The following is a 19,312-nucleotide window of genomic DNA, read 5'->3' on the forward strand; positions in this document are numbered from 1 at the left end:
AGATCTTGGACCAGACCAGCCTCCAAACCCACTGGTCTGCCTGTTGAAGATCTTAAGACTAGACCAGCCTCCAAACCCACTGGTCCGCCTGTTGAAGATCTTAAGACTAGACCAGCCTCCAAACCCACTGGTCCGCCTGTTGAAGATCTTAAGACTAGACCAGCCTCCAAACCCACTGGTCTGCCTGTTGAAGATCTTAAGACTAGACCAGCCTCCAAACCCACTGGTCTGCCTGTTGAAGATCTTAAGACTAGACCAGCCTCTAACCACTGGTCTGCCTGTTGAAGATCTTAAGGTGCGTTCATACCAAACGCGAAGGGGCGACACGACTCCATAGAAAGTCAACGTAGAGACGCGAATCGGGCAAATCTTTCGCTAGAGAAAACCTGAAACAAGTTTTAATTTGTCGCGCGACACTTTCGCCCTGCACAGGTGAGCGTTCATGAGGATTTGCAGCGCGACCAATTCGTTCGAGTTGAAATATTTCAACTTTGCCGCAACATTCGCGTGATGACAGCCAATTAGCGTTCAACAGCGTGGCCACTGAGTGACACGTGTAACGTAACAGCCAATCAGCGTTCAACCGGCCAACCGTTCCCTGCAGTGCAGTCCGGGGTGAACCGCAGCACATTCGCCTGACAAAACTTGCACAGCGACAGTTTATGATTTGTTGCGCGACAAATCTTGGGGGGACAACGCGAATGGGCGACAAATGTGTCTTTCGTTGTGAACGCACCTTTAGACTAGACCAGCCTTCGATTATGGCGACACATTAGTGCCATAATTCACTAATGTGATAAAAGATGCATTCGGGCGTATTATATTATTCCACACGCGTAGATATTAACTGCGAGCGCGCAAATGATCTCTGCGCGCGCAAAACAGCCTCTCGCGCGCGCAAATTACCTCAGCGCGCGCAAAACCTCTCGCGAAAGATGTTTTTACGCTCTCGCTCGAATTTAATTTTGGCACTATGGGGGAGGGAACCAAGGCAGGGCGGGCTTTCCTATGATTGGCCGTTTCTGAAGCGCGATATTTGATTGACAGCCCTCCTCAACCCTCCTCTCATTCAATTCTGAACTGTACAGTAAATGGCTGAAACGATAGTTACTTATTGTAACTCTAGATTCTATGAGTATAGGCGCAGCCTTTTAAGGCTATCGCTATTGGGTTATCCCTAGGCGTGAGCCGTAGCACTGAAAAATGTGTAATGCCCGACGACCACCAACAGCGTGGGCCTCAATTACGTCCGCGTGCGGCGTGCCTCAACGACGCCCGCATTTCGCAGATATAGTCGGGCGCCGGCGGACGTTCTGCTCCCAATAAACAGCTTTTCTTCAGCTATTTAAAGGACAATGAGGCCGACACTTAAAAGGCTGCGCCTATGCTCATAGAATCTGGAGTTACAATACGTAACTATCATTTCAGCCATTTACTGTACAATTCAGAAATGAATGAGAGGAGGGCTGTCAATCAAATATCGCGCTTCAGAAACGGCCAATCATAGGAAAGCCCGCCCTGCCTTGGTTCCCTCCCCCATAGTGCCAAAATTAAATTCGAGCGAGAGCGTAAAAACATCTTTCGCGAGAGGTTTTGCGCGTGCTGAGGTAATTTGCGCGCGCGAGAGACTGTTTTGCGCGCGCTGAGGTAATTTGCGCGCGCGAGAAGCTGTTTTGCACGCGCAGCGATCATTTGCGCGCTCGCAGTTAATATCTACGCGTGTGGAATAATATAATACGCCCGAATGCATCTTTTATCACATTAGTGAATTATGGCACTAATGTGTCGCCATATTCGATCGCCTGCTGAAGATCGGAGGTAAAGAAGGGTTCTCGGCATTGTTCAACAAACAGAACAGGAAACAACTTCTTCATGACCTCAAAAGTCTGTCTTGATTTTGTGTTGTGTTGTCAATCATCTGAAAATGTTCCACATCCAAATGTACAAATACTCTTAGCCTTCATTTCTTCTCCATTTGTGGGAATGTATTTCATTGTAAAAGTGCTCTTATGTCATCAACGTCTAGCTGGAACATTTATGGATATGGACAATTAAAACTGGTAGCTAAATGGGCTTTAGTTGAATGTGAAATGTTGATGTAACTACTGTTTGTTTGCGGTATTAAGACCTGTCTATCTAATGGTTATAAGTTAAGTCCTTAATTAATTTATCAATACAGATTACTTTTATCAGACACTTGAAATTTCTTTTTTTTTCTAGACTTCAACACACACATTGAGAGGTAACAGGGGACTTGAAGCATGAATGAATAGCAGTACTTGGGTGATGCTATCATTACATCATGGAACACGTCCGATAAGATATGTTCTAGCAGCGGGTTGAATCCATGATACCATCATGACCTCATCAGGACCTCTTATGTTCAGCTGGTGGGCTTGTCTGGGGTCCAGACGTAGGGCGTGACCATGTAACCTCTAAGGTGTCTCCTACCATGTCAGCCTCCTAAGGTGCACCCTTATTAAGCAAACATGCTTTGATGTGAGAGAACATCTCTAATGATCTTAGAGCTGTTCTGAGTATCCTGTATGTTATGTTACAGTATAAACAAAAATAACTAGGCATATCAGATGTAAACATTAAGAATCTTATATACAAGATATGAATATAAAGAACACGTTTTAATCAGGAACATTTCAGAAACAGATATTTTCATCAGATATGTATCAAAAATACAGAACACGGCTAAGGCAGATACACGCGGATATGACCATATAGAAAATGCTTTAATCAGGTTTATATCAATTATTATATCGAGCTAAAAACTGGATTTGAAAAGTTAAAGTTTGAAGATTCTTCCGGGTCGTCTTCCCCACCGAAGTCCTCCGGGTCAAGATCCGCCTCAAACATCCGCTGAAGCAGACTGTCCACGGTCCGGTACCCTGTCAGAATACACCAGAACCTTAACCCTGGTACCCTGTCAGAATACACCAGAACCTTAACCCTGGTTCCCTGTCACAACAGAACCTAAGCCCTGGTACCCTGTGACACCCAAACCGTAAGCCCAGTACACGTTCCAGAAAGTGGACCACCTACTTGTGGATGAGATTTTGAACATCAGTCTGGTTTGGGGTTCTCCAGTTCTGAGGTTGTTATCTGTGGTTTCCATGGCATCAACCAGGTTAGAAGGCCCTAAGTCATCCCTGGAGAGGGAACACACACACACACACACACACACACACACACACACACACACACACACACACACACACACACACACACACACACACACACACACAAGGTTAGAAGGCCCTAAGTCATCCCTGGAGAGGGAACACACACACACACACACACACACACACACACACACACACACACACACACACACACACACACACACACACACACACACACACACACACACACACAGTTAGAGGATGATTATACTTAGAGTGTTATTGGGGTTAGAGGTTTATACTGGGACATACTGGGCCACTCCCAGCTCCTGTATTCTCTTCTCCAGGGAGGTGTGCAGAAGGCTCTTCTCCAGTGTGTACTCCACGAAGAAGGCCTCCAGGACGAACGCTACGAAGATACTGCAGAAGGAAACACAACGTGATGCTTTGACAAGTACAAAACGGGTATCATTCTGCTTATAAACTGAATGATTATCAAATGTAACCAAACTAATGTATGCATGCTCATGCTCTTACTTGATGATGATGATGACCACGATGATGTGGAAGAGGATGAAGAAGAGTCTGGCTGACGGGTGAGTGACAGCAGTAAAGCCGCTACTCAGAAGTGCTGTATTGTCAAGGAAACCATAACAACCATCATAAAACCCTACAAACCTAACCTACAAACCCTCATCTGAAACTACTACCCTAAACCTAACCCAAATTTAAGCTTAACCTACCAACCTAAATCTAACCCTAACCTACTAACCTAAGTATAACACTAACCCTGAGGTCACTGGTTACTGGTCAGGGGAATGAGAGGTCACTGGTTAGTGGTCAGGTGACGGAGAAGTCAGGGGTTAGAGGTCAGTGAGGTCTGGGGTTAGAGGTCAGGTCAATGACATGTCTGGTGAATGATTGGTCGGGGGTTAGAGGTCAGGGGACTGAAGAGGGCCTCAGGGGAAGCTGATTCAGAAGGATATCATGCCACTGGTTGACCACGGTCAGCTCCACAAGGAGAATGAAGGACGACACCACGTTGTTGAAGTTGTTCTTGCAGTAGTTCAGCTGAGCGAAGCTGCTATCCTGCAGGGCTGGGTTCCCACAGGAGAGCTTCCCCGGAGAGTCAGAGTCAAAGAACTGAATCCTTCCTTGAAACAGCTCCATCCCCACCATAGCAAAGATATAGTACACCACCTGTGTGTGTGTGTGTGTGTGTGTGTGTGTGTGTGTGTGTGTGTGTGTGTGTGTGTGTGTGTGTGTGTGTGTGTGTGTGTGTGTGTGTGTGTGTGTGATAGATAGTGAGTGAGTGAGTGAGTGAGTGAGTGAGAGAGAGAGAGAGAGAGATCACATGTCAGCATAACATTGACGTGTCAAAGAAGATGTCAATATTCGTTGGTTCTTTTCTCCCAAGGACTTACGATGATGAGCTGGGCGAAGGTTAGCATGGTCGGTCCGATCTTAATCAGAGTGTTTATAATGACCCTGAACCTGGGGAGAAACACATGTTGGTACCAGAGGTATGTATATAACGTGTATCTTATGACGAGCCTGAACCAGAGGTATGCATATAACATGTATCTGAACCAGAGGTATGTATACAACATGTATCTGAACCAGAGGTATGTATATAACATGTATCTGAACCAGAGGTATGTATATAACATGTATCTGATGATGAGCCTGAACCGGGGCTATGTATTCAACATGTATCTTAATCAGTGCTTGTGAGGGGTCGTTGGTACCTCTTGATGCTGTCCACGACTCGGATAAGTCTGAGAACCCGGAGTGTGAAGACGATGTCCAAGATCTGCCGACTGCTGTAGCCCCCAACTACCAGATGAGAATAAGAATATTAATAATTCCTTAAATACTACTACTAGTACTATGAAGGTCCATGTCTGATGGGTGAGTGGCCAGCCTTGGGATAGCACAATGCATGTACTCATGATGTCACTCAGTGTATGTTCTGTCATGGTACTAACCTGATGTCATGGCTGTGTTTATGATGGTAGCGACCAGGGCAGAGACGATGATGATGGTATCAAACCTGGACATGGACCAGTATTCTGTTCAATGGGGCCTCTGAAGAGCTCTAAACATCTTGTTTTACAGTATAAAGTTTATTCAGAATAGCCTGTTAATATGACACTACATTTAAATATATAATACAGATCATAGAATATATATCCCGTTATCAAATATTTCCTATTCAAACCCATTAGGTTAATATGTGACTAGATCTTAAACACATATCTACACAAACATCCATCTCTCGCGTTCTCTCTCCCTCCTCTCAGGTGTAGGACCTATATCTATCTCTATGGTATAGGATCTATATATCTCTATGGTGTAGAATCTAACTATATTTCTATGGTGTTGTCTCTATATCTTTATGACATAGGATTAAAATATATCTCTAAGGTGTAGGATCTATATCTCTAAGGTGTAGGATCTATATATCTATAAGGTGTAGGATATACTGTATATACAGTATATATAATGTTTAGGATCTATCTATAAGGTATAGAATCTATATCTCTAATGTGTAGTCCTATATCTATAAGGTATAGGCTAAGGTGTATGACCTGTATCTCACAGGTGTAGGATCTATATCTCTAAGGTGTAGGAGCTATATCTCTAAGGTGTAGGATCTATATATCTATAAGGTGTAGGATATATATATATAATGTTTAGGATCTATCTATAAGGTAAAGGATCTATATCTCTAATGTGTAGTCCTATATCTATAAGGTATAGGCTAAGGTGTATGACCTATATCTCACAGGTGTAGGATCTATATCTCTAAGGTGTAGACTCTTTATATCTTTAAGGTGTAGGATCTATATCTCTTATGCCGCTTTTCCACCGCACATGTAGCTCGACTCGACACGACTCGACACGACACGACTCGACACGGTAGCAGCACGGGTGCTTTTCCACCGCAAATAGTACCTCCTGGACGTGGGCGGGGTCGGCTGCGCGAAAGGGCCGTGACGTATTTGTGTACGCGACGCAAACAACACATACGCAACCCACACATGGACAGAACCCACATAACAACAATGGAGGACATCGATCACATTACTATTATTAGCTGGCATGTTGAAGAAGTTGGAGAAGTGGAACATGTTGGCTGTGGCGCTGCTATGGATGTTACCAGCATGGTTGCCATGTCGCTCTCGTGACTTCGTCACACTCTCTGGCCAATCAGTCGCCGGCCGTCTGCCGACGTCACCTTTTAGCATCGGCTCAGCTCGCTTGGAACCTAGAGCGAGGCGGTACTAGAAAAAGCAGCCACTTCAGGTACCAGATACCATGGTACCGCGGTGGAAACGCAAAAAATGCGAGCTGAGTCGAGTCGTGTCGAGCTGGTACCATGCAGTGGAAAAGCGGCATTAGTGTAAATCTCCTACCAGTTCCAGAAGTTGTGTCTGGAGTAGAAGGCTCTGGGTTCCATGGCGTACAGCTTCAGGAGAATCTCCAGCAGGTAGAGGGCGAGGAAGAACCACTCACTGTTCCTGATCAAAGGGTCTTCCTCATCCAGGCCAATGAACACCGCGTTCACCAGGATGATGACGTCATAGACCATCACAAACACCCTGTCCCCCAAACATAAGTAGAATCATACCAAGCACACCCTGGACATGAATGATCCCTCAACATGCCTTGGCCCCGAGCATGAATGCATTCCACCATGTTTGTGTGAGCGCTCTGTCCGTGCATGGCGTCTATGTGCCTGTACTGGGTTGGTGTGTGTGGGTCTGTACTGGGTTGGTGTGTGTGGGTCTGTACTGGGTTGGTGTGTGTGGGTCTGTACTGGGTTGGTGTGTGTGGGTCTGTACTGGGTTGGTGTGTGTGGGTCTGTACTGGGTTGGTGTGTGTGGGTCTGTACTGGGTTGGTGTGTGTGGGTCTGTACTGGGTTGGTGTGTGTGTGGGTCTGTACTGGGTTGGTGTGTGTGGGTCTGTACTGGGTTGGTGTGTGTGGGTCTGTACTGGGTTGGTGTGTGTGAGTGATTGAGTGCTGTGTCCATACTGGGTTGGTGTGTATGAGTGCTGGGTCAGTACTGGGTTGGTGTGTATGAGTGCTGTGTCCATACTGGGTTGGTGTGTATGAGTGCTGGGTCTGTACTGGGTTGGTGTGTGTGTGGGTGCTGTATCTCTACTATATGTGTGTGTCAGTACTGGGTCGGTGTGAGTGAGGTTTCACCTGTGTTGGACAGCACGGCAGAGCCAGCGACTGGGGGTGGACAGGTAGAGGGAGGGGCTCCAGCGCTGCAGGGGGTGTGGGCGGGACTTTACCGCAATCACCTGGATGTTCAGCAGGTCAGCCAGCTGGACAAACGCCAGTTTACCTGCCAATCAACCCATCAAAATGTGAGTATGAACAAAGGACAAAGAAGAGGTTAAAAAGGGGGAACAGGACCTACCAGGCTCCAGTAGGACAAACAAGGATCAGGACCCACTAGGACCCACTAGGACCAGGACTAACCATGACCAGAAGCTACCAAGACCCAGTAGGACGCACTAGACCAGGACATACCAGGACCCACAAGGATCAGGACCCACTTTGACCCACTGAGACCAGGATAATGCTAAGAATAATACCTGGGAGCAGTTCCTGGTATTATTCTTCCAGAGCCTACCTATGTATCCCTGGTTGTGTTGGTCTGCAACGCTCCACAGCAGCTCTCTGTGTGCGTGGGAGAGGTCTGCTTGGACCAGACGGACCAGCTGGTTCCAGGAGGCGTGGCTTACCACCGGCTCCTCCAATCCCTCGCGACGCTCCTGCAGGATGGCGAAGGCTCGCACCATTTTATGTCTCTTGGTCCTCACCAGCTGTCGCACCTCTTCCTGTCGGTCAGACCACAAATCAGATTAAGAAAGGGCTACTTCCTGTTGAGATGGGGTTACTTCCTGTTATAGAGGTATGCTTCCTGTTGGGATGGAGTTACTTCCTGTTATAGGTGGTCCCCTAACACCTGGTGCATATCTTCCTGCTGGAGGGACCTGCTACGTCTAATTCTGTCATAGAGCTCTACTGCTGGTTGTGATGGGGCTCCCGTGTTAGGGGTCCCTGTTAGGGAAGTCAACTTCCGGTTGTGCGATGTCTACTTCCTGTTGTAGAGGTCATCTTACTCTTTGGCAGTGTACACTACCAGTGTACACTGGCAGTGTTATATTGGTCTACTTCCTGTCGGGATAGAGCTATTTGCGGTTATGGAGGTAATCTTCCTGTCATAGAGGTCTACCTCAGAGGAGGAAGGTGGTGGTACTGATGTGGATGCTGAAGAGGAGGATGTTACCTTGAGGTATTTTTTATAGTTGTTGTAGACGACAGCGAGGAAAACGGACATGAAGATGTAAGTGTTGATGAGGATGAAGATGACGAAGAACACGGCAAAGAAGGAGCTGGCATTGTAGGCGGGCATCCTGTAGGAGATCCACAACAATTCAGTACCACCGCTGCCCTGCTTATAGTATGTATACATATTTATATATATATATACAACTGTGTGTGTGTGTGTTAAATCTACATGATGTCCGGGCTGTTGGCTGTAGTGACCAGAACGTAGAGGTCAAAGACAATCTCCAGGAAGTTGGTAAAATAAGGCTTTCCGCTGTTTGTCTTCAGTCCTCTGAGAAATGGGAAGAAACCATCAATCTTCTGAATGTAAAAGGAGGTACCCAGACTAATGAAGTACCTGGGATAAGAAAGTACCCAGACTAATGAGGTACCCACGTAACAAAGCACCTGGGGTAACAAGGTAACCAGACTAACGAGGTACCCAGATAACGAGGCACCTGGGGTAACAAGATACCCAGACTAACGAGGTACCTGGGATAACAAGGTACCCTGACCAACGAGGTACCTGGAATACAAGGTGCCCAGACTAATGAGGTACCTGGGATAACAAGGTACCCTGACCAACGAGGTACCTGGGATAACAAGGTACCCAGACTAACGAGGTACCCAGATAACAAGGAACCAAGACTAACAAGGTACCTGGGATAAAAAGGTACCCAGACTAACGAGGTACCCTGTATAACAAGGTACCCAGACTAACGAGGTACCTTGGAAAATGCGGAACCATGACTAACAAACGCTGAAGTGCCTCAAGGTAGCAGGGGGGGTCGACTTGAGGAGATAGAGGAACTCACCGTTTTCCAAATAGTTTGAGAGCCATGAGCGAGAAGATGAGGATGCTGAAGATGAAGAGGAGGAAGACGGAGAGGATCTGAGGAAGAGCATTCCGGATACTTCGAAACGCTCTGCGCAGCTGAAAAACAACACAATTATAGGAGTTTGATCTCAGATGATGGTTCTGGTAGGAGCATTAGGGTTAGCAGGAGCTTTAAGGTTTCACTTTATAAGTAACAGAATAAGGTATGTTAACTAGTAGCAGCAGAAGGTTACCTAACTAGTAGCAGTTGAAGGTTACAATAACTAGTAGCAGTGGAAGGTGGAGCCGTACCTGTCTTCCCCTTTGTAGGTAACTAGGCGCAGTAGAATGTTACATTAACTACTAACAGTAGAAGTACCCCTCCACTGCCAACACTATTGGCAGTGGAGGGGTACCTGTCTTCCCTCTGTGAAGGTAACGAGAAGCAGTAGAAGGTTACGTTAACTAATAGCAGTGCAGGGGTACCTGTCTTCCCTCTGTGAAGTTAACTAGAAGCAGTGGTCGAAACACTCGAGACCAGCGGACAGAGTAGTTGTCTGTGGCCTTCAGCGCTCCATAGATGATCATGTCCACCAGGGTCAGCTGTCAACACATTTAGACTGAGTTACAACATGTCAACATCAGCCACGTTACATGTCAACTTCAGCTGGGTAACATGTCAACTTCAGCCGAGTACATTGTCAACATTAGCCGAGTAACATATCAACATCAGCCGAGTAACATGTCAATATTAGCCGAGTAACATGTCAACATTAGCAGACTATCATGTCAACATTAGCTGAGTAACCTGTCAACATTAGCCAAGAAACATGTCAACATTAGCCGAGTAACATGTTAAATTTAGCAGAGTAACAAGTCCACATTAGCCGAATAAAATGTAAACATTAGCTGAGTAACATGTTAACAGGACAGGTTAATGCCCCGCATCTCCTAACATCTTTAACCAACTGCCCCTCACAATTCCTGACTCTCTCCATGGTGGAGGGGCCAAGGCCCCGGACAGCTGTTGCTGACAGTGGTTAACCAGACACAACCTTTTGTCATTTAACCAAGTGTTCCAACTTGATGCATCTGTTGAAACAGCTTGTAAGTCAGAGCAGGAAACCTGAAGAATTTGCTGATGCAAACATCAGGAGGGTAAAGATCACTTCCTATGGACATTGTGTCTTCATAAACATGTATATGTGTGTGTGTGTGTGTGTGTGTGTGTGTGTGTGTTTGAATGAGAGAGTGAGTGCAACAGTGAGAGATAAAGTGAGTGAATGTATTATAGAGAGAAAGTGAAAGAATGAATGAGCAAATACAGAAGTGAGGGAGCGAGACAGCGGGTAAGTAAGCAAGTGAGTGAGTGTAAATGTCAAATTTAGAAAGCCAGTGTGTGAGTTTAAGTGCGAGAGTGAGAGATGAAGTGAGTTAGTGAAAGAGTCAGTGAGTGTAATAGTGGGAGAGTGTGAGAGTGAGAGAGTTAGTCAGAGAGTACCAGAAGTATGACCAGGATGCAGAGGTTTTTGGGGTCCTTCCAGAACTTGTCCCGTGGGATGACTTTGGCGTAGTGGACCAGGCGACCGGAGAACACAGACAGGCAGACCAACTCTACCAGCATGGAGGCCTGTATATAATATACACTATTATTATACTACTAGAGAGAGAGAGAGAGATATACCGATACAGATATAGAGAGATAAACACTACCACCATACAGGCCTGTATATAATATATACTAACAGCATATAATATGTATAATATAATACAATATAATGAAGAGCAGTCTGACCTTGCCCCCGGTCAAACCGACTTTCAAAACAAAAAGGGACGGTCCAATCAGAGCTTAAGGGAGGGCCTTTCAGTCCATCACGAGTCAGGCATTGGCTCGGATCTAATTCATTCTAACAATTGGTCAGAGCGTTACTTTGTTAAGAACTCCAGTCAAGCCGATTAAATAACACTGTAATCAAAACCGTGTTTTCCAATCCGTAGATTGCTACACTTCCATCGAGTGACTCCTCCCTACTTTGGGACATAAAACTCCTCCCCCTAGCTTTGATTGGTCCGTCCACCCTCAGATTTAAGTGTTTGTTAGGTAAGGCTAGATGTAACCAGGTTACCTAGGTAGGGTAAGGTCTCTAGGTAGGGTAACCCTTACCTAAGTAGGGTAGGGGTTAGTGTTACCTAGATAGGGTTGGTTGTACCTCGTTAGAGTAAGAGCTAGGGTTACCGGGGGGTTAAGTGTTAACTAGGTAGAGAAAGAGCAAAGGTTACCTTGGGGGGGGTGGTAAGGGTTAGGGTTACAGAGGTAAGGTTAGGTGTACCTAGGTAGAGTAAGGGTTAGGGTTACCCAGGTAGGAACAGGGAGGAGGGCAGGCTGCTCCACTACGGCCAGGAGAAGGTTGACCATGATGAAGAAATAAAGCAGGACCACAAGTAACCAGTGGTTGTACAGGAGATACAACCTGGAGACAACACAGATACAGTATCACCACACAGATACAGACTCACAACACAGATACGTTATCACAACACATATACAGTATCACCACACAGATACAGACTCACAACACAGATACATTATCACAACACAGATACAGACTCACAACACAGATACGTTATCACAACACATATACAGTATCACAACACATATTTAGTATCACAACACAGATACAGACTCACAACACAGATACGTTATCACAACATAGATATAGTGTCACCACACAGATACATTATCATGACGTAGATAGATTATCATGACATAGATACAGTATCACTGCACAGATACAGAATCACAACATAGATACAGAATCACAACATAGATACAGAATCACAACATAGATACAGAATCACAACATGGATACATTATAACAACACAGATACAGTATCACCAGAAAGATACAGTATCACAACACAGTTACAGTATCCCCACACATACAGCATCACAACACAGATACAGCATCGCAACATAGATACAATATCACAACAAGAAATACAACCTGACACAACACAGATACAGTTTCACACCATAGTTACAGTATCACAACAGTTACAGTATCACCACACAGTTACAGTTTCACAACACTGATACAGTATCCCCACACAGATTCAGCATCACCACACAGATATGGTCAGGAAGGAATTAGATATGGTCCAGAAAGGGTTTATTTATGGGCTAGAGGGGTCCTACCTGACAGCTTGTGGCTGGGTCTCAAAGAAGATATTCCTGTTGTGTTGGGCGTCTGATACGTAGACCGCAGCCAGCTCCAGCTCCTACAACACATTATACAACACATGATGTACCTTGTGAGGTATCGTTAATTAACCATCTTTGTACTGTCCAACCCCTACCTGCTCCTTAATGACCCGTCTCTGTACTGTCCAACCCCTACCTGCTCCTGACCTGTATCTGTACTGTCCAGCCCCTTCCTGCTGCTTAATGACCCATTTGTGTACTGTCCAACCCCTACCTGCTCCCTAATGACCTGTCTCTGTACTGTCTAAACCCTACCTGCTTCTTAATGACCTGTCTCTGTACTGTCTAGCCCCTACCTGCTTCTTAATGACCTGTCTCTGTACTGTCCAACCCCTACCTGCTCCCTAATTAAGGCAAGGCAAGGCAACTTTATTTATATAGCACTTTTCATACAAAAGGCAGACTCAAAGTGCTTCACATATAAATATTGTCATACAATAAAATAAAATAATAGATAAGTAAAAGAAAACATTCATTTAATTAATCGTCTCTGTACTGTCGAAACCCTACCCTCTCCTTAATGACCTAACTTTGACTCTTACACACTTACACAATAGTATGCAGGTTTGGTTATAATAAGATAGATAGACAAAAATATATTATTAAGAACTGAAAACTTAACCTGGCATTTTTTAATTCTCTTTTTTGTATTTTCATTTCCTCGGTTCTGGATAAAGTCAACCTTCGTACATAGGCAACCAACTCACAGAGCGCTACTGGACAAGGTCATGGTTAGTCTTCATGCTAGTTAGTGTTAGTTAGGGTAGGTGTTAAGGACACTTTGTGAACTATTTCTAGCCAGGATGACAGGAAGAAGGTAGAGGTTAGGCCAATGTGACCCAACCACTACACCTAAATCAGGTATTGATCAGCAGGTAAGCCTACCAATCAACCCCAGTCATCATCAACAACAACAACCAATCACAGCAGGGTGATGTCATGGCGGTCCAGACAGACAGACAGACAGACGGATATTTCGTGGAAAACATTTAAATGGTTGTTACACTCCGGGTTATCAAATACGTATCCTGTCCGGCCCCTTGAAGAAGATTAGAAGAGTTAGCCAAATAATACTTTGTAATTATTGTACGTCGTGCAGTGCAGAATTTGTGGACAACATAACATGAATGAATCGCCAGAAAAGTATTTTACTAAATGTCTTGTTTGAAATACCACAATGCTTAATTGCCCTGGTTTACATTCGTGGCGGACGCGTTTGTAAAGCAGTTAAAATAGTATCTTATTATCTCCGGAGTATGTTGCACTATCAGGCGGCCGTGGGGAGGGACTGCATCAGACTGTAACTCAACTACGCATGCGTCGTCTAGCGCAGAATACTTTGTTGGAGATTTATTTTGGATGCAACTATATATCCCGGGCCTTAACTGTGTGTTTTACCAGACAAAAAGTCCAGCCAGAGGAGTCATAGTCAAGTGTGTCCTTTGTCATTGACTACAACATGTACATCTTCACGCTTAAAATGCAAAGCCCGTTTAGACAAATTATATTAGTAACGGTTGTTTTAGAGAACCCAGGAGGGTGAGGTTGGATTGATGACAGACCGGCAGGGTTAAGAAGTCAATTATTTTCTGAATCTGAGTATTGTAGTAAATAAGGGACAAAATTCAGGGTTATGTCTTAAATTATGTTCTAAATTAAGGGTTATGTTATATATCAGGAACTAAATCTGAGCTAAGGCCTAAATAAAAAGGATAAGGTGTAATTAGGGACTAAATCAGTGTTATTCGTACATTCGTATCAGGAACTGTAGCAGAGTTAAGATGACCCCCCTTCAGTCATGGACTAAATCAGGTTAAGGGCTGTTTGGGCAGATGTTTTCTGCGGATCAGGGTAGGAATATGCATTTCATAGGATTGTTCTGAAAAACAGAATCGCCGATAAACGCTAAAATCAGCAGAAATCGTACCTCCTTCTGTTTCGTGTCCATTCCGTTAGACAATCCCTTTCCTGTGTCTTCAGGGATGTGCTCAAGCTGAGGAGTCTCAGACATTGCGTGATTTGCTGATGTCAAGTATCTCCAAACTTTTAGTCCTGCAACGGTTGTGCAGAGTTTCTCTCTATCTTGTACAATAGGAATGCTGTTCTGTTGTTTCCCCTTTAGCTCTCATTTCTACTCTCCGGGGAAGTCAAATATTTCTGCAGATAAAGACTCCTTTACTGTCAGTGGTGCATCTGAACGAAGTCATCACTTTATGGGCAGACTTTTGACCAGTGTCATGTGATGTAGACTGGCGGAAACAACCGAAGGAAGGGAGGAGTGCTCGGTGTAATACGAGACACGAGGAATACGAGGATTTAACATGCAGTCATGTTGTTAAAAGTCTAGCGTTCAAACCCTACTGGTCCAGTGTTAATAGTCTGTGTGTTCAAGGTCCGGTGTTAAAAACTCAATGTGTACAAACAAACTCTACAGGTCTGAGGTTAAAAACCACGGACTGTTGTGTTTCAACTCAGTCGAGTGTTAAAACTAACTGTCTAGTGTTAAAATGCACTGACTAGTGTCACAACGCAGTCTAGTGTTAAACTCTACCGTATGGTGTTAAAACTCACTGTCTTGTTAAAACTCAGTCTAGTGTTGCAACTCCCTGTCTAGTGTTAAAACTCAGTCTAGTTTTCAACCTTACCGTATGGTGATACAACTCTTACCACCCGGTTCACAAAATCACTGTCTAATGTTAAGACTACCGTCTAGTGCCTTATGTGCTCAGTTGTGAAGAACTTGAAAACTCAATCTAGTGTTCAGACTCTACTCTAAAGTTGTCACACTAATTTGCTTATGTTAAGACATTGATAAGTATCCTACATTGCTTGAAGCCATAAGCGTTGTATAGTACTAAATAAAAAATCTATTTCTTAATAATTCATTTTGATAACCATTTATATAAAAATCCCATCTGTTGTAGTTTATTAGAAATAATACATTAAAAAGGCGGATAACATTTTAATTGTAATTGTATTTATTCAAATATAATATTCCTCAAGACAGAAAAAAACTCTTATTTTGAACTGGAAATATGTTCCTGTATTAAAAAGCTTGGTATTAGACCAAATGATTAACCCATCCAGCTATGTTTTCTGTGCTGGTGAAAAAGACAGAATATCACATTTCAAAGCCACATGGTATTGGTTGAGAAACAAGCTATATGGATATAAAGAAAAGACATGACTAGTAGCTCATCCATGGTAGAGACCTGAGAATGGGAACATCACCCAAACAGCTCAGAACATACATTCATCCCTTCACAAGGCCAAAAATTATTAATTTCCGCACAAAATTCCAAGACGGAAGCTTGAAATTCTAAGAAGACAGACACATCGTTTGATTGGTTGAGCTTTAAGGCACAGCGAGTTTGATTTTGATATTTATGATGGATTGGAGCTTTAGACGAGAGCAACAGCAAGTAGATCTCGAGTGAAGCTTCCTCTCAGAGCAGGCTGGGCCTGAGGGGGTTGGGCCTCACCGAGGAGAAGGCCCCGATGTGTGCAACGAGGTTGGGCTCCAGGCTGTGCGCCCTCTCCCCGGGGAAGGAGCGCGCCATGCGGAACAGGACCAGGTCCTTGGCTAGGCCCTTGACGCAGAAGGAGCCGTCCAGATAGCGGGCGGCTCGCAGCGAGGCGTTCCCCGGGTACAGCATGGCCGGCGTGCAGCACTCTGTGGCCGGGGACACGGCGTAGAGCTGGGGCGACGCCCGCCGCAGCTCCAGCAGGTAGTGCCTCCCCACCAGCTCCGCCAGCGCCATGGTGTACACGCTGAAGAACAGCAGGTGTCTGAGCGTGAAGGAGAAGGAGGAGCAGTAGGGGAGCACCAGGAGGAGCAACGAGGAGGCCAGGAGGCCCAGGCCCAGCCACTCCAGCAGACGGTACGGCTCTGGGTTCCAGTAGCGCTGCAGTCTCTCTGGGTGGTACAGCTTGATGTAGAGGGTGCCGCTGGAGAAGCTCCGGGACAACAGGTCCTGGATCACAGGGAAGAAGTCTGGCCGCGGCCACGCATCGTCCTCGAGGACCACCACGTTCTTAGGCCTGAGCAGCTCCCATCCCTTCTTGAGACAGAACACATAGTCCCTCTTCTCCTTCTCAAATGTGTTCACGGCCTCCTCGCTCATCCTCCTCCTCTCCTCGGCAGACCTCCTCACCGTCTGGAACCTTCCCTCCAGTAAGGCCAAGTCCTCGTTCGCCTTGGGATCGCTTTCCACGTCGCACAGCAGAACCTGGGCACAACGCTCCCCACTGCAGGAGGCCAGAAGGCCCGCCAGCTGCTGCATCACCTGCAGGAGGTAGTGGTAGTCCCGCGCCTCTGTACGCCTGGCTGTCACCACGGTAACCAGCAGGTGAGGCTCAAGCTGGGTCTGGACGGCGCGGGCCCCCGTGTCTTTCTGCCAGAAGCTCAGAGCTCCCTGACCGCGGCGGTAGCTTTCCTGGAGGGCCGCCTCGCTGCGGGGCTCCAGGTACCAGGGTCTGAGGAAGTAGTAGGAGTAGAGCATCCGCTGGCACAGCAGCGGCAGCAGCACGCCGAAGGTCAGCACGCACAGGAGCAAGGCCTGGCCCGCGGGCCGGGAACGCACGCGCAGGAGCAGGTCCTTGGGCCATCGCCTCCTCACCCGGCGGAGGCACTCCATCACACCTGCCCCTCGACACTGGCCGGAGGTCACAGGCCGGAGGTCACAGGCCGGAGGTCACAGGCTCCACCTTTTCTTTGGTTTCTGTGGAAATGGAAGATGAAACACGTTGAAAAGTAAATGTAAGAGTACACATTCGTAACACAGCTAATAGGTCGGCAACACCATCCTATTAGCTGTGTTATCAACTTATTAACATTTTAGCCTTATTCTTTAGGTTAGTGACTTAACCATATTAACTGTGTTAATTAACACAGTTAATATGGTTAGTGGCACAGTTAATTTGATGGTAACACAGTTATTATGTTGGTAACACAGTTAAAATGTTCATAACGCAGTTAATTACAAAGTTAATATGTTCATAATTGAGTTTATATGGCCGTAAAAATAGGAACAGTTAACCCTTCAGTTATCTTCAGAACACCAGTTAGGTATTGTAGGCTTTATTATTGTATTTTCTGTCCCTGATTGCATAGTTAAGACAGAAAACAAACCTGCCTTGATTTGGGGGGGGGGGGGGGAGACACTATCTTCTCACCTGGTAGTCTCTCACCTGGTGGTCTATCTCACCGGGTAGTCTATCTCACCTGGTGGTCTCTAACCTGGTAGTCTCTCACCTGATGGTCTATCTCACCTGGTGGTCTCTCGCCCCCTGGTGGTCACTCTCACTTGGTGGTCTCTCTCACCTGGTGGTCTTTCACAGCAATAGCTATAGAAATAGATAATAGAGATTGACACATATAATAAACAGATATAGACATAGACAAATAGAATACATACATTGACTATAGACATAGAGACAATAGACAGGTATAGACCTAGAGACAGAGGCATTGTAGACATTGACACTAGACTAGACTTTGTAGACGTTGACACTAGAGACTAGACATTTTAGACAAATACTATAGACGGACATACCTTTCGACATAGAGACTATGTGGACCGGGTTTGAATCCATTTTATCCTGTGTATTTGCTTAGACAACAGATATATAAGTCGAATGTTTACAATAGTATGAATTCTTACCTTGAAAGGGTTAGGCGTCAAACGTCAACTCCTCTTTCGCTTCGATAACACTTGAATATTAGCATTGTACAAAAGGAATAGACCCACCGGGAGAACATTAATATTAACATTGTTACTGATTAATAGACACGCATGTGAGAGCATTAATATTTACATTGTAACAAAATAATTGACCCGCAGTGAGTAACTTCCGTATGATTGTAGCTGACGTCTCTTACGGTAGCGCTGCCGCACGCAGCACGTCTTACCGTAATGGCCCCAAAAGCACTTCTGACCAACTCTGGATTTGCCACTAGATGGCAAAGTACCTCTAAAAACTCTGTTATTCTTCAATTTTTAAGCTATTTAAATCTGGTAATTTAGAAAATGCTGTTTATAAGCCGACTCATAAGTCAGGCTGGCTGTGAGTTTAACACAAACCCTCCTAACCCTACTCAACCTATGGGTTAGGATGGTTTGTGGTAGGGGTAGTAGGGTAAGTAAGTAGTGTAGTAGGGTTATGGTTAGTATGGAATGGAGGACTTTTAGTGTCAAGGTTAGTAGGGTATAGGGTTAGGGGTTAGAGGGGTTAGCAGGGTTCTCGTTAGTAGAAGGGTAGTAGGGTTAGGGTCAGTAGGTTTATGAGTGTTAGAAGGTCATATTTTATCACGCCAATATCTTCTTAGTGCATGAGGATAAATGTTAAACGCCTCATACCACTGTTGATATCTTTTAGCATCAGCCACAAATAACTTAATGAGATCATCAAACTAGGATGAAACAACCAATAGAAGGGGCTAAGTCTATCTATGCACGACATCTCAACCAACATCTGTCCTCTTTTGTCCCTTTGATTACGTCCGCAGCAGCCAACAGGAATGCCACCAATGCTTCAGCGGATCATATCTCGATGGAGCGGCGCCCACAGACGACAGGGAGTGACTCGAGTCTCTACATTGCTTCTACCCTTCAATCCAGGTTTACTCAACCACTAACCTGCTTCAATCTCCAGTCAACAACCAACCTCTCATCTTCATGCAACATGAACCTGCTTTCAACTTAACCACTAACCTGCGTCAATCTTCATTCAACAATGAAACTGCTTT

The 19,312-nt window shown here is 45.3% G+C and overlaps 2 protein-coding genes across 5 annotated transcripts; both read right to left on the minus strand.

Annotated features, from left to right (window-relative positions):
* Positions 1 to 2,620: 2,620 nt before the first annotated feature.
* Positions 2,621 to 14,819, minus strand: tpcn3 (two pore segment channel 3). Of its 2 annotated transcripts, XM_060047860.1 has the most exons (19): positions 14,492 to 14,819; positions 12,499 to 12,581; positions 11,659 to 11,773; positions 10,804 to 10,932; positions 9,789 to 9,905; positions 9,301 to 9,419; positions 8,676 to 8,777; positions 8,445 to 8,571; positions 7,785 to 7,992; positions 7,349 to 7,493; positions 6,554 to 6,739; positions 5,123 to 5,187; positions 4,883 to 4,970; positions 4,559 to 4,628; positions 4,121 to 4,334; positions 3,672 to 3,762; positions 3,447 to 3,554; positions 3,055 to 3,161; positions 2,621 to 2,900 (listed from the first exon to the last, which is right to left on the minus strand). In XM_060047860.1, exons 1-19 carry the CDS (start codon positions 14,573 to 14,575, stop codon positions 2,767 to 2,769), a joined length of 2,292 nt encoding a protein of 763 aa, XP_059903843.1. In that variant the 5' UTR covers positions 14,576 to 14,819; the 3' UTR covers positions 2,621 to 2,766. The 2 variants fall into 2 exon arrangements, with proteins under 2 accessions (XP_059903843.1, XP_059903844.1); XM_060047861.1 differs by lacking the exon at positions 11,659 to 11,773 and having other exon boundaries at positions 14,492 to 14,818.
* Positions 14,820 to 15,519: 700 nt separating this feature from the next.
* On the minus strand, positions 15,520 to 18,472 carry pgap4 (post-GPI attachment to proteins GalNAc transferase 4). Of its 3 annotated transcripts, none has more exons than XM_060047897.1 (3): positions 18,228 to 18,472; positions 17,836 to 17,910; positions 15,520 to 17,271 (listed from the first exon to the last, which is right to left on the minus strand). In XM_060047897.1, the coding sequence occupies exon 3, from the start codon at positions 17,199 to 17,201 to the stop codon at positions 16,011 to 16,013; it is 1,191 nt and encodes a 396-aa protein (XP_059903880.1). In that variant the 5' UTR covers positions 17,202 to 17,271; positions 17,836 to 17,910; positions 18,228 to 18,472; the 3' UTR covers positions 15,520 to 16,010. The 3 variants fall into 3 exon arrangements, with proteins under 3 accessions (XP_059903880.1, XP_059903881.1, XP_059903882.1); XM_060047898.1 differs by having other exon boundaries at positions 15,520 to 17,285; XM_060047899.1 differs by having other exon boundaries at positions 15,520 to 17,285; positions 17,819 to 17,910.
* Positions 18,473 to 19,312: the final 840 nt, after the last annotated feature.

The sequence above is a fragment of the Gadus macrocephalus genome, chromosome 3 (genome assembly GCF_031168955.1).
Source record: "Gadus macrocephalus chromosome 3, ASM3116895v1".
Lineage (NCBI taxonomy): Eukaryota > Metazoa > Chordata > Actinopteri > Gadiformes > Gadidae > Gadus > Gadus macrocephalus.